Raw genomic sequence first — 15047 nt, forward strand, 5'->3', positions numbered from 1 at the left:
AGACACCTTCAGCCGCTGCCCTTTGCCCTCTATCTCCCAGGTAAGGACAGACACAAAACAACTGGCAGGCAAGATGGGCTTGGGTTCATGGTTAGCTTGCTCTGGTGCAAACTTTCGGACAGAGAGTCCGGTTTCAGGTTCTTTGAGCCCGGTCGGAAAGACAGAGTGGCTTTGTTGTTGGCTGTGTGTCTGAGGGGGACGAGCTGGAGTACAGGTCGGTCATCAAGGACTTCGTGGACTGGTGTGAGAGCAAGTTCTTGTGCTTGAAAACCGGAAGGACGAGGGAGATGGTGATCGACTTCTGGAAAAAGACCCCACCACACCCACCGGTGAGCATCCAGGGCTCGGACATTGAGCTGGTGGATAACTTTAAGTACCTGGGTGTTCACCTCAATAATAAACTGAACTGGACCACTCACATCGACACCCTCTACAAAAAGGGTCAAAGTCGCCTCCACCTCCTGAGGAGACTGAGGTCCTTCGGAGTGTGCAGACCTCTACTCCGGACTTTCTATGACTCTGTGGTGGCCTCTGCCATCCACTATGCTGTGGTTTGCTGGGGAGCGGGCAGCACAGACTGGGACAGAAAGAAACTGAACAGGCTGGTCAGGAGGGCCGGCTCTGTCCTGGGCTGCTCGCTGGAATCGGTGGGACAGAGGAGGACGTTATCTAGACTGTCCTCCATCATATAGAACACACTCCACCCACTGCACCTGACTATGGAGGAGGTTGGCAGCTCCTTCAGCGGCAGGCTCCGGCACCCTCAGTGTAGGACGGAGCACTAGTGAAAGTCCTTCATCCCCACTGCCGTTCGGATATTTAACTCTTCGTAAATGTCCACTCACTTTCCTACTTACCCCTGATACTACTCTATATTAGAGTGTAAATTTTATCTTTTTTACTTTTTATTTTTTGAAATTTTACATTTTTATTCTATTCTCATTTTCTTAACTGAGCTGTTGTGAATGTGTGTTTCCCCCCTGGGGGAGGAATAAAGTCATTCAATTCAATTCAATTCAATTCAATTCAATTCAATTCAATTCAATTCAATTCAATACAATTGATAAACTTGGGTACTTGCAAGGTAATGGTTTGTCATGCTCAAATTCCCTTTTCTCTGTATTTAAAAAAGGATGACTTACATAACGACAGAGTTTGAAGTGTGGGGTGAAATAATGCACAAAGTGCGTAATGGCACAAGCCAAGAGCAGAGAACCCCAACAGTTCACACAATGAGCAAGCACTAGGCATCAGTGGAGAGAAAAAACTCCCTCTTAACAGGAAGAAATCTCTGACAGAACCAGGCTCAGAGATGTGCAGTCATCTGCCTCGACCGGTCGGGATGAAAGGAAAATGGGGGACAGTGGATAGGTGGGGGACAGAAAGGGGGGAGAGAAAGGACAAGAGGGAGATGAGGTAGAGACAGAAGAGATTGAGAGACCAGGGGCACAACTTTATCAAGTCACAAGTTTATACAGTCAATGATATTGACTTTTATTTATAGCACAATAATAATAGTAATGATATATATGATATGGGTAGCCTTGAAAACTGGATCTTGATCCCGCAACCTGCAAGATGAGAATACAGAGAGAGAGGGAGAGAGAGGGAAGGAAGGAAAGACACGAACTAGGGAGAGAAAGAGACAAGGTTAATGACATATAAATAGTCACATTCATACCCTGAGGGTGAGAGAGTGAATGTGCGTGCACCACAGGAAAATCCTCCAGCAGTCTAGGTCTATAGTAGCATAACTAAGAGATGGTCTGGGTTTCCCTGAATCAGCTCTAACTATAAGCTTTATCAAAAAGGAAAGTTTTAAGTCTAACTTTAAATACAGAGAGAGTGTCCGCCTCCCGAACTATCATTGAGAGCTGGTTCCACAGGAGAGGAGCCTGGTAACTGAAGGCTCTGCCTCCCATTCTGCTCTTACAGAATCCGGGAACCACAAGTAAACCTGTATTTTGCGACCTAAGTGGTCTGTTAGGGTGATAAGGTAAGACAAGGTCTTTCAGGTATGAAGGGGCCTGACCATTAAGTGCTTTGTAGGTGAGGAGGAGGATTTTAAATTTAATTCTAAACTGTACGGGGAGCCAATGTAGAGAAGCTAACACTGGAGTTATGTGGTCTCTCTTTCTAGTTCCTGTCAGAACTCGTGCTGCAGCATTTTTAATTATTTTTTTAATGTATTAATATTATTATCAGACAGGCACCGGCTGTAGCTGTATTTCTTATTTATGTTATTGTAGTTCATTATTGTACAATCAAATGTGAGTAATAATGATCAGGAAGAAGAGGGTTTTGAGGAACTATGTTTAAGTTATCAATATCAATAACATAAGTTAAAACCAGATCAAGGTTGTGACTAAGGCAATGAGTTGGTTTATTAACGTGTTGAATAAAACCAATTGATTCCAACAGCGAGTTAAATGTGCAGCTAAGACTATCACGGTCAACATCTGAAATCCCCTACAATTATGATTTCATCTGTCTTAAGCACTAACTCAGATAAGAACTCAGAGAACTCTGATAGGAACTCTGAATAAGGTGCAGGTGGACAATAAACTGGTTTCTGTGTTTTCCAACTAGAATGGGATAGATTAAGAATAAGGCTTTCAAACGATGAATATCCTGGTTTGGGCTTGGGATTGATTAATAATCTAGTATTAAAAATGGCTGCTACTCCTCCTCCTCGGCCTGAACTTCTAGGACTCTGGGTATTAGCATGAGTGGGTGGAGTTGACTCATTTAGACTAACGTAATCTTCTTCATGTAACCAAGTTTCAGTTACACAGAATAAATCAATACAATTGTCAGAAATTAGATCATAAAACAGATTTTGAGGAAAGTGACCATATATTTAATAGTCCTCATTTAAAAGTGGTATTATTTGACTGTATTTTATTGTTGGTATTAATCTTTATTAAGTTAGAATGTCAAACTCCTCTTCTGTTTGTATTTGATTTATTTACTTTAGTTTTTACTAGGTCGAGGGATAGACACAGTCTCTATGGGGTTTTTAATTGGTGACTGCTCAAAAAGAAGCACAGAGAAGCATGAAAGACTGCAACTCTGAGTCCTGGTCTCAACTCTGGATTGTCATGGGTTTCTAATAAAATGCCCTAAGCTGCTAGATAAGAGAGCTGCTCCATCCAAAGTGGGATGGATGACGTCTCTCCTCATGAAACCAGGTTTCCCCCAGAAGGTTTGCCAGTTATCTAAAAAGTTATCTGTGGTTTTCTGGACACCAACTCGACAGCCAGCGATTGAATGACGACATGCGGCTATACATGTCATCACTGGTTACATTGGGCAAAGGACCAGAGAAGATTATGCTGTCAGACATAGATTGTGCGTACCTACACACAGACTCAACATTAACTTTTGTGACCTCAGATTGGCATAATAAGGGTGTCATTACTGCCGACGTGAATAATAACTTTACTGAAGTTATGATTAGCTGTAGCCAGCAGTTTCAGATAACACTCTATGTCGCCCGCCCAGAAAAACACCTGACTGTGGTCGCTGGCGTCGCTATTTTCACGTTCCTCAGGATGGAGTCACCAATTACCAGAGTTGGTTTCTCAGTCTGTGTGGTGCTGAGAGGGGAAAACTTGGTTGAGGTGTGAACAGGTTGGTGGTGGACAGAGAGTGGTGGACAGAGTCACCTTAGGCTTAACACTACGCCTCTTATTGCGGACAGTCACCCAGCTGCCCTGTTTGTCTCCCGGCTGCATGGGAGCTACTGAGGGAGCTAATGCAATGTGGTCCGCACCAAATACAGGGACTGGCTAACTGATTTAGCTTCTATGGTGCGGAGCAGAGTTTCTACCTCACGAGGCCTCACCTCCACCCTAGACAGTAAGCTACACTTTTTACAAGTACTTTTATTGCTAAAGGATGCAGAGGAGTAGCTAAACATGTGGCACACAACACAGGAGAGAGCAGGGGAAGGAGAGGGAGAGGGGGAAGCCATCACTGCTAAGCTAACTTTACGCTAGCAAAGAAAGAAACACCGTATGTGATCTACGTAAACAATAGAGTTTAAGCAAAAGTAGCGGGTGAAAGTATTAGTCTTAGTACTAGTATTGGTAATAAAACAAGTGTTTGTTCAGTTAGAGTGCAGGAGACACACAGTGGAAGAAAAGGAAGTGACACAATACGTTACCGCCCCGTCATTCACGTCAGCCCAGTCAATCAGACCAGACTGTATATTTTAGAAATAATTTATTAAAAAGACATCAAAGCTTGAAACAACAATATCTATTAAATGTGACAGTGTGTGTGTAAAAAAGAGAGAGAGCGGGTCTGTGTGTGTACAGGTCAAATGGTCAAGTCAGCTATAGGTAGACTACAAATCAAGATGGCGGTTGTCAAAGAAACTACAACAAGATGGCGGAATCAAAGATGGCTTCTTGACCGCATGGCTGCTGTGTTTCTTTGTTAACCAGTTTTGTAAACACATCTAGAGCTGAAAGCTAAGAAGCATGGACATTACTAACATCATATTAACCTAAATCTAGACATGGCAACAACACTATGTGTGAGCAAGCAAACTCAATACAACATTTCATCTATGCTTAGCCAAGTAGTGTGATGCTATGCTAGGCCCAGTTACTTTATCAAGTCCTGGAAAGATGGTCTGTTGGTCCAGGAACGGTAGATGGTTGACTGTGTTTCTGGTGTCTGTGGCTCAGGTTCCCCCTTACAAAGTTAGCTAGTTGGAGCTAACCTGGCTCTGGATCCTTGGTTGATCCTTGGTTGATCCTTAGGCAGGCTCTGGTGTCACTGCCTCGAATGGGAGGATAGCAGGCTGCTATGAGCAGGCCTGCTCGAAGATCAGCAGAGAGGATTCCCATGCTGCTTGTTGAGCTCTGTGCTGAAGGGTCTTCAGTTGAAGAGCTGATGTCTGTGTCCTCCCTGCACCCAGAAGGGCAGGGGAGAGCAGAGGAGCATGTGTCCTCCGGAGAGATGGAGAAGAGAAGAGAAAGAAGGAGGTGGGTTTCCCACTGATGTGTGGAAGATAAGGGATCTTTAGAGACTGAGTTTTATGACCCTCTTTGTCCTTAAGCAAAGGGCCATGTGGTCTCCACCCAAGATGCATGCAACTCCATCTTCAATGAGCTGATCCCCAACACTTGTATTTACGTCAAAAGAGGTGAACCGTGTCGTACCCTGCCAGGGGGCGTTACCTTGCTTTTTTTGACATCAGCTACCAGAGCTCTATTGTAAAAAATGAGCTGTTATCGAAAAATAAAAGAAAATGATTTGCTTTTTTATCTACTTTTTTATTGCATCTATTAGGATCTTAACATTACCACTCAATTCTAAAATACAGAGGATAGAGAAACAGCTGTGCTGACAGTTTTACTTTGTGGTGCCACGACCCATGATGGCTTTCTTTGTGTTTCTTTCTGGTCTGAACAGGATTATATAACATTTGGGACCAAACAGTGCCACCAAGAGGCCAAAACTGGAGGCCAGGATGGCAAATACCTCCACTGCATCTGCATATTTGCCTGGAGAGTTGATGTAAGCAGGGACAAAGGCCACCCACACTGCACAGAAGATCAACATGCTGAAAGTGATGAGTTTGGCCTCATTGAAACTGTCTGGAAGATTCCTTGCTAGAAAAGCTAACAAACAACTGAGGACAGCCAGTAAACCAATATAACCAAGTAAAACTGCAAAACCAACAGTGGACCCAACTGCACACTCATAAACTATCTTGTCACTGTGATAGTGAGTGTTTTTATGAGGCACTGGTGAAGAAGAGACAAGCCAGGCAGTGCAGATCGCTGCTTGAACAGAAGTCAGAACCAGAACTGTGCCTCTCTGCTGCACAGCACCAAACCACTTGAGACTGGACTCACCTCCTGGTTTGGAGGCCCTGAACACAGCCAGAACCACCATGGTTTTCACCAGGATACATGAGACACAAAGCACAAAGCTGATGCCAAATGCTGCATGTCTAAGTTGGCAAGTCCATAATTTGGGTCGTCCAATGAAGAGCAACGAACACAAGAAACACAATTTGAGTGACACCAAGAGAAGAAAACTAAGTTCTGAATTGTTGGCACGAACTATAGGTGTGCTGTGATGATGGATGAAGATGCCCAGAACAACAACACAGATAAATGTTCCCAACAGTGAGGTGGTTGTCAAGCAGATACCCAGAGGCTCATGGTAGGAGAGGAACTCTGTTTTCTTAGGAACACAGTGGTCACGCTGGGGGCTGGACCAGAAATCTTCTGAACAGCTGGTGCAATCCATGGAGTCTGAGAAAAGAGGGAAAGTGATGGGATACATGTTTGTACATCATCTCTGAACTGTAGTGTTTAAAACTTTACACTCACCAGTTGTATTGCTGATCTTTCCCTCAGAACAAGGGACACAGTCAAAACAACACTCAGGTTCCCCCTTCTTTCTGGCCATGCGGGTACCTGGAGGACAACTCTCACTGCACACTGACCGAGGAGGCTATGTGGAGAAATATCAGTCTGTTATTGTATCTTATGAGGGCTCCTCCATACTTGTCCATATTCTGTGTCCACAGAGAAAGTTGTTTTGAAAATTGAAAAGTGATCTTGTGGATGGTGGTGTTTGTACATAACACCACCATCATGCTTGACTGAACAGTACCACCTCCATGTCCAGGTGTTGATGGGGAGTTGAGTGCAGAGTGAGGTGTTGACCCAGCTTTTTACGTGACCTCTTACCTCCTACCATCACATTATCTGATCGAAGGAAGGAAGATGGTACATTCCATTGTCACATTCTGCTGCCCAGAGAAGAAAGCTGTGCATCCTCCTTGACACAATGTTTCCTAATTCTCAGCATACTCGACTCACATATAAAGTTAATGAGTTAATTGCAAGACCCCTGCTACCATATTCTACAGACGCAGATGCTGTTTTTTTGAAAGAGGAAGAGAAAGTACTTAACCATTATTCAGAGTCAACAAATATGGACAAAGGAGCTGCCCAACACCAAAGCTGGACAGTTTGTTTTGCTTAATGTCATAGAAATGGCTGTCCTGTGGGACTTGTTTTCCTTATGTTCCTTATTAATAACAACATCTCCAATAAACAGAAGAAAAGTTACACCCGTAAAGATTATTGGAGCACTTCACTCACTGTTAACTAGCTGTCCATCTTTGCTTTGTCTGGCAGAGGTTCCATTCACAAAAAAATGGTCTGTGTAATCTTGTGTTCAAATGTACAGTATGTGTAGCCCTATGTTTATAATATTGTATTCTTGAGTGATGGGATGTACAGTGGTCAACAAATATCTTTGCATATCTTCAGACAAGAGTCCATGGTTATTTTTTTCTTCTTCAGCCAAAACAACAGGGTCCCACCACTACACTGGAAAGAGTTGTGTTACATGGAGATTGAGCATTTGGTGCATACTGTCAAAAAAAGTAGATGAGGATGAGGATGTTCATGAAGGATTTGCCAGTACCATCACGCACATGGGTGGATTTTCACATTCACATTAGATGGACCATAGCAAATCTCTGTGGACTTAGGGGAAACATGCATATCTACCCCAAAAAGATAATAATTGTAATACAATTATGAAGTTACCAGTTTGGACTCAAAGTTCCAGAAGATTGTGTCTTCATCCAGTGTGAGTTCTTCACCTTTGAAGGCTGACCTCTTAACCTCACCCACTCTCTGAACTTTAGTTTTTCCATCAGGGAGCCACACCCAGTTCATAATGTCATATATAGGTAAGGCATCCCCATTGTCATCAAATGATACTTGATCACCAAATGTTGTTGTGAAGTTGACTTTTTCCAAGTAATACACAAGCTTTGGATATGAGAATCAGACATATAAGGAAAACAAGAAAGACGATTACAATTAGTGCAGTAGTCGTTTGCCTCAGCTGAAAAACAGGTTCCAAATGTTCTCATATAACATTTGCATGGTGACTTAAAAGTAATTTGAAGAGTGTTAAATAAGCTCTAAGATGGCGCCGCCTGAGTGGCAGCCTGTTGCAGCAGTTCCGTACTTTCTTCCAACTAGAAGTGAACTATGTGCACTTCTAGCGCTTTTTTTATTGTTTATTTATGTTCAGTAGTCGATCTGGTGTACGTCCAACCCTCCACGTGACGCTGGTGAGACTTCTGTTACGAACTGTTGCGAACACACTCAGACACGGTGCTGTTGTTTACACCCGAGATCAGCTGTTAGCGCTTAGCAATGCTAGGTTAACACCCGAGGAGAGACTGGACATCCCCGCAGAACTTCGGAGGAGACGGAGGGGATGTAGAGTCGGAGTTAAACGTTGTGAAAGGAGAAGACGGTACAAACCATGCCTTCCATCTGTTGTCATGTGGAACGTGCGGTATCTCTAAAACAAGTTGGAAGAGCTGGCGGCGCTAACAAGGCTACAGCGGGAGTACCGTGAGTGCAGTCTCATTCATTTCACGGAGACCTGGCTGACCGATCTCACCCCGGACTCACTGGTACAGCTGGATGGTTTTCAACTCGCGAGAGCCGACAGAGACACACAGGAGAGTGGTAAGAAGAAGGACGGAGGATTGGCGATGTTTGTCAACAACAAGTGGTGCCACCCTGGACACATTCACGTGAAGGAGCAGCTGTGTACAAGGGACATTGAGTTTTCACATGTTATTGCTTTGACTGTGTACATCCCTCCCTTGGCCAATGCCGCTGCTGCCTGCAAGCTTCTATGCGGTGTTGTGTCGCAGCTACAGACAGCCAACCCCCAAGCCTTTTTCATCATCTCCGGGGATTTTAACCACGTTTCCCTGTCTGCCACTCTCCCCAACTTTCATCAATACGTGGACTGCCCCACCATAGACAATAAAACCCTGGACCTGCTGTATGCAAACAAACCTCCTCCCCCCTCCCCCCGCTGGGTCGTTCAGACCACAACCTCGTCCACCTCCGTCCTGTTTACACTCCCATGGTGAAACAACTTCCCCCCACCAAAAGAAGTGTGAAGCTGTGGTCTTAGGAGACGAGTGAAGTGCTCAGGGACTGTTTCTAGGGGGTGGAGTGGCTCAGTGGTTAAGACCCTACCCTGTGTGCGAAGGGTAGGGTCGCAAGTTCGATCCCACCCCTGGCTGATTGTACTTAATTCCATTGTAAGTCGCTTTGGATAAAAGCGTCTGCTAAATGACATTTAATGTAATGTAATGTTTCGACACCATGTCTGTGACCCACAGGATAATGGTGGCTTCAACGGTGTCCTGGGATGCTTCACAGATTACCTGAACTTCAGTGAGGAGACCTACGTACCCACCAAGATGGTGCGGTGTTACTCCAACAACAAGCCCTGGGTGACTTCAGAAATGAGAGCTCTGCTGCTGGAAAAGAGGAGAGCCTTCAGATCTGGAGACCGAGAGGAACTGAGGACCTGAGAAGGAAGACCAGGGAGTGCAAGGCCAACTACAGGAAGCAGATGGAAGACCACCTGCAGCAGAACAACGCCAAGGAGGTCTGGAGGGGACTTAAAGCCATGTCGGGGCAGAGCAAGGTCAGGATGAGGGACCCTGCTCTTGAAGACAAAGACTGGGCCAACAACCTGAATCTGTTTTTCAATAGATTCAACGCCACTCACACCCCCTCCCCCTCCGGCCTGTGCACTGACCTGATAACACCCAGCTCCCCTTATCTTCCTGTCCCCCTCCCCGTCACCATCACCAATACCTCTGGGCCCCTCACCATCACCCCCATCTCTGCTGCCCCCCACTCCTCCCTTCACTATCACGGCGGTGGTGGAGGAGGTGAGAGCACAGCTGAGGAAAATAAACCCAAGGAAAGCCACGGGTCCTGATGGCATCAGCCCCAGACTCCTCATGGACTGTGCAGACCAGCTCTGCAAGGTTGTCTGCAACCTATTCAACATGAGTCTGATTCTGGAGAATGTCCCCACATTGTGGAAGACTTCTTGTGTGGTCCCCGTCCCCAAGACATCGCACCACAAGGAGCTCAACCACTTCAGACCTGTGGCCCTGACATCACACCTGATGAAGGCACTGGAGAGGATAATCCTCAATCACCTCCACCCTCTGGTGAGCCCAAGCAAGGACCCTCTGAAGTTTGCGTACCAGCCTGGCATCGGGGTGGATGATGCCATCATCTACCTACTGCAGAGATCCCTGTCCCACCTGGAGGGCACAGCGTGAGGATTACTTTCTTCGTCTTTTCCAGTGCCTTTAATACCATACAACCATCACTACTCAGGGTGAAGACGGAGAGAGCAGGTGTCAGCGACCGGCTGGTTGCATGGATCACGACATGGTGGTCTGCAGTACGGGAGCCCCCCAAGGCACAGTGCTCTCCCCCTTCCTCTTCACCCTGTACACCTCAAACTTCAGGTACTCCACAGACAGTTGCCACCTCCAAAAGTTCTGAAACGACACCGATATCGTGGGGTGTGTGTCGGGGGGGTGGGGTCGGGACTGGACATCGAGAGGGTGAGGACATACAAGTACCTGGGTGTTCACCTAAACAACAAACTGGACTGGTCTGACAACACTGACTCACTCTACAAGAGGGGTCAGTGCCGTCTGTATCTCCTGCGGAGACTGCGTTCCTTTGGGGTGTGCAGGAAACTACTGAGGACATTCTATGACACTGTGATCGCGTCAGTAGCCCTGTTTGCTGTGGTGTGTTGGGGAGGGGGGTGTTCTGTGCGGGACAAAAAACAGACTGAACCGAATCATAAAGATAGCCGGCTCGGTCTGTGGCTGTCCTTTGGACTCCATTCAGGTCATCCATGAGAGGAGGACCCTGGCCAAACTACCGGCCATCATGGACACCTCACACCCTCTACACGAGAGTGTTGGGGCCTTATGCAGCTCCTTCAGTCAGAGACTGATGCACCCTAAGTGCAGGACAGAGCGCCTCCGCAGGTCATTCATTCCAACTGCAGTACGACTCTACAACAACAGTGTATAAATATTATAACAATGTTTATGTCCCTGTTGTAATCATGTTTCATTTTTGGTCTGCCATAACGCCATGTTTACATTCATTGTATATTTTTACTATTGAGAGAAACTGCACCTTATTACATATGTATATTTATATTTATATATATGTAAATAATTTCTTTCTTACTTGTATTACTTACTTGTATATTGTTTATTTGTTTGTTTCTTATCTATTGTTGAGCTGCTGTAACGCCGTTTTCTGTCCACTGTGAGATAAATAAAAAGTTATCTTATCTTATCTTAATTCAAATTGAAAACAAGGGTACAAATGGAAATTATATCTATTTAGTATGTTATTTAATGACCCTATAGACAATTGTGGCTTACAAAATCTGGAAATAAGTATAATAGAGTAAAGCATAAAAAAGTTTTCTCTTTCATCTTCTGTTCAGGTATTTTTGGGCGTGTCTAAAATTATGGCTCCATGATGCACAGGAACCATAATTTCATAACTCCTTCTTAAATAGCTTAACAATATAAAAACATACAATCAGTTTATTGTTTACTAGTGAAAACAAAGAAAAGCTGTAATCTAATTAAAATTTCTGAGGATTAGGAAATAAAGTCATCTACATCCAGGACATGATCAAAACCTACACCCCAGACCGCCCCCCTCCACTTTGCATTGGCAAACCGGCTTGCTGCCCCCTCACTAAGAGGATCACAAAGGCATTCACAGAACTCAAGACTGTTCGCTGTCCTAGCTCCCAAATGGTGGAACAAGCTCCCCATAGACACCCGGACAGCATTTTCCGCCGCCGACTAAAAACACATTTATTTCGACTCTACCGTCGACTAAGACGACGACAAAAAACCCAAAAAAACTCTTGCTTATACATCCCACTTATGACTAGCACTTTAGTTTGGCTTACTTGAAGCTCTTACTTACTTCTAGCTCTTGTTTTTACCCAAATGTTTAAATGCACTTATTGTAAGTCACTTTGGATAAAAGTGTCTGCTAAATGACATGTAATGTAATGTAATGTAAAGTAGAGATGAACAGAAAGAAGAGCAGTCTCCTGCTGTGAGGCAGCAGGTGCTGCATTTAATTGAGTAGACCATAATGTGTGTAGCAGTCAGCAGACATGGACTTATAGAGACTTTAGGTACAAAAACTGAAAAACTTTTGTCCTGATTCAAATGAATAGTCCAGAATGTGTGTGTAACTGCATGTTCAGCTCATCCAGTGAACACACCCCAACCATCTAAGAGCAATTGTTGCTGAATTTTACATGATTTTAGACCTAATCTTTACACTTTTATCATTTAAATTTGGCAAGGTGGTTAGTAGCACACTTTTATCAGTGAGAAGAGACTTTACATGGACTTTAACTATAAGGAAACTTCATATTTCATCCTGATGGTTAGATTTTGTTGCATATTTTTAACGTCATTTCCTGTTTCATATTATGTCGCTCAAATCTCCTCATTTCAGATTCCCACTTCCTGCCAAAACCTTGGATTTTTATTGCATGTTCAAGTTGTGTTTCTGATACCCGATACCTTGTGTGCAGTCCTTGTTAATATTTGTGAACACAGAAGTACCTTGAAATAAACATCTATCTTTAGCGTTATGAAAGCATTTTCTCTTAAGGCACATCACTCCTAATATTTCCATACACGTCATTAAACTCTCAAAGAAATACAAAGGATTAAGTGAAATTAAGAGTTAAGTGAAAAGTGATATCTCACCTGCCATGGCTCCAGTCTTTGTAAATGAGCACAGGTGTTGTTGCTGAAAGGTCCTCTCCCTGGCTCACACTGCAGCATGTCATCAAGAGCATACGCCAGAGTGTACACAGCCTTATACACATTATACTCTGGTCTGAGGTTTGAAACATCCACCAATTCATTCTCCACATTCTCTATAACTTCCTGTCCAGTGCATAATTCTCCTCCAGCTTCCACCCAACCCGCTGGAGGTGGTGCAAATCTACACTGAAATGTGTGTTCCCAAAACTGATTCACCTGCAATGTAGTTAACTTTTTAAAGGAATGCCAGTATATTATTCTTACAAATATCAAATCAGAGGGAAATTCTCACCATGCTTTTTCCATCAGTGTTGTTGTGATGTAGATCAGGACGTGTTTGTAACAGGAAGTCTCTGAGTCCTGGTATTTCTCCTCGACGGATGGAGATGCCCAGTGTTCCACCCAGGTATGGCATGAAGTGAGGAGTCTGAAGCACAGCAGCTGATGACCAGGCTTCACTGGCAATCCACTGCAGGCCTGTCACTTTTTGTCTCACCACCTTTACATTGTATTATGACAAGTTTATAAATTCACTCAATTCATTCAATACGAGGAAAGCAAAATGTAAAAAAAAAAATTCCACAGTGTCATTCACAAACCTGTGTTGGATTACAGACAAATTTAAATTTGTCCTGGTAATCAATTTTAATCTAAAACAGCTTCAACTATTTAAAGGTGAAACATTAGTAATGAAATTTCTTTTTCCAAGGCTAAAATGTTTTTGGTACATATCTATTTCATGACTGACCTCTTTCATGAAGTTAATCGTGCGACTCTTATGTGCAAACACAATCACCACTCGAGCTGTAGATTTCCTCATCACATCCACTATTCTCCTCACTTCAGCAGGGTCATCACCCCAGGGCAAAATCTCAGTGTAAGCCAGACAACCTCCACCAGCTGGACCCAGATCAGAGTGAAAGGATCGGGCAGCATGGACTCCATAATCATCATCACTGATGATCAGACCTGTCCAAGTCCAATCAAAGTGTTTTAGAATCTGAATCATAGCATTCACCTATGTGGACACAGAGCAGAGGGATTAGTGCACAGGCTGGAATCATCTTTACTAGAAATCCTGTTAAACAGGTTCATCAAAGACTCATGTTTAATCACTGTCTTTAAGTGTTGAATATGTGACACCACACAACTCTGTCAATGATAAATATAAATGACTGGTGACACACTCTTTTCATTTTTTTAGATAGACTTTCACCTGAAAAGCATCACTTGGGATCGTCCTAAAAAAAGATGGAAACTTGTGTCTGTCAGTCAGGCAGGAACATGTGGCAAAATAACTCACCTGCAAAAAAATTCACATACTGTATTATGAAAAAATGTTTTTTCTTAAAACATTTATGGTAGATTGGTCAACTGTCAAACATTAATGTAGTTTCAGACATTGAATTAAATTATGTATCAATTTAATGACAATTATGATTGAATTGAAATAATTAAAAACTTACCAGAGGCACTCTGTACAAACCTAAGACTGTAGAAATGGCTATAGAATTGGAAGAGGTAGTATCTCCCACAATCCCTAGGACTGGAGGAGTTCCTACACAGTTCTCCTCTAATGTAACTTGCTCTTCTTGACCACTGACTAAGGACAGTGCTGCACGAAATCCAATTCCTAGTTGAAAGCAGTTATCATACAGACTGTATCCCAGAGTCACATTAGGCAGCAGGCTGGACTTGTTGTTGATCTCGTCAATAGCAAAGGCCATGGACTGAGCCTGTCTAAATCCTCGAACATCAAAACTAAGAATATAACACGTTTATTTTTCAAAATATGTTATGCAGTCTGTTAGACACCTACAGATACTGTCAGACTCACCCATAGCAGGGAGGCAGCTGTGGCTTAGAGGTAAAAGTCAGGCTAAGATCATCAGAAAAGAAGTTGATTGCAAAAAGTCCACCAAGAATCACATCTCCAGTTTTGTGCATCCCATTTAGATGAAACTGTTCCTGTAACTGACAAGAGGAGGAATAAAGAGAGGACACATCAGAGGAAAAGCAGGAATACAACATCAGTGAGAGCAAGGTGTTTTCTAAAAATGCCCTCATGACTTTGCTCTGGTTCATCCCTTTACTGAGTTCAACTTATTCTTGCACATCACCTATCAGGGCAGAATAACAAGGAGTAGGGGCAGGTCCTCAGCAACGTCATGTGTCATTTACATATACTTTTGTTTTATCTTTCACTTGTTGTTATCCAGTATTTTTAGTCACACAAAGATGTTTTGTAAATGAATTAATGAAATCAATAAAAAAGTGTATAATAATAATAAAAATACTAATAATAATAATAATAATGATA

The 15047-nt window shown here is 43.5% G+C and overlaps 1 protein-coding gene across 1 annotated transcript; it reads right to left on the reverse strand.

The window, feature by feature from the left end:
• Positions 1-4212: 4212 nt before the first annotated feature.
• On the reverse strand, positions 4213-14818 carry LOC122773223 (extracellular calcium-sensing receptor-like). The gene is made up of 9 exons (XM_044031732.1): positions 14565-14818; positions 14194-14488; positions 13944-14030; positions 13476-13745; positions 13020-13226; positions 12668-12943; positions 7590-7817; positions 6357-6480; positions 4213-6278 (listed from the first exon to the last, which is right to left on the reverse strand). Exons 1-9 carry the CDS (start codon positions 14810-14812, stop codon positions 5368-5370), a joined length of 2646 nt encoding a protein of 881 aa, XP_043887667.1. The 5' UTR covers positions 14813-14818; the 3' UTR covers positions 4213-5367.
• Positions 14819-15047: the final 229 nt, after the last annotated feature.

Source organism: Solea senegalensis, linkage group LG8, assembly GCF_019176455.1.
Source record: "Solea senegalensis isolate Sse05_10M linkage group LG8, IFAPA_SoseM_1, whole genome shotgun sequence".
Lineage (NCBI taxonomy): Eukaryota > Metazoa > Chordata > Actinopteri > Pleuronectiformes > Soleidae > Solea > Solea senegalensis.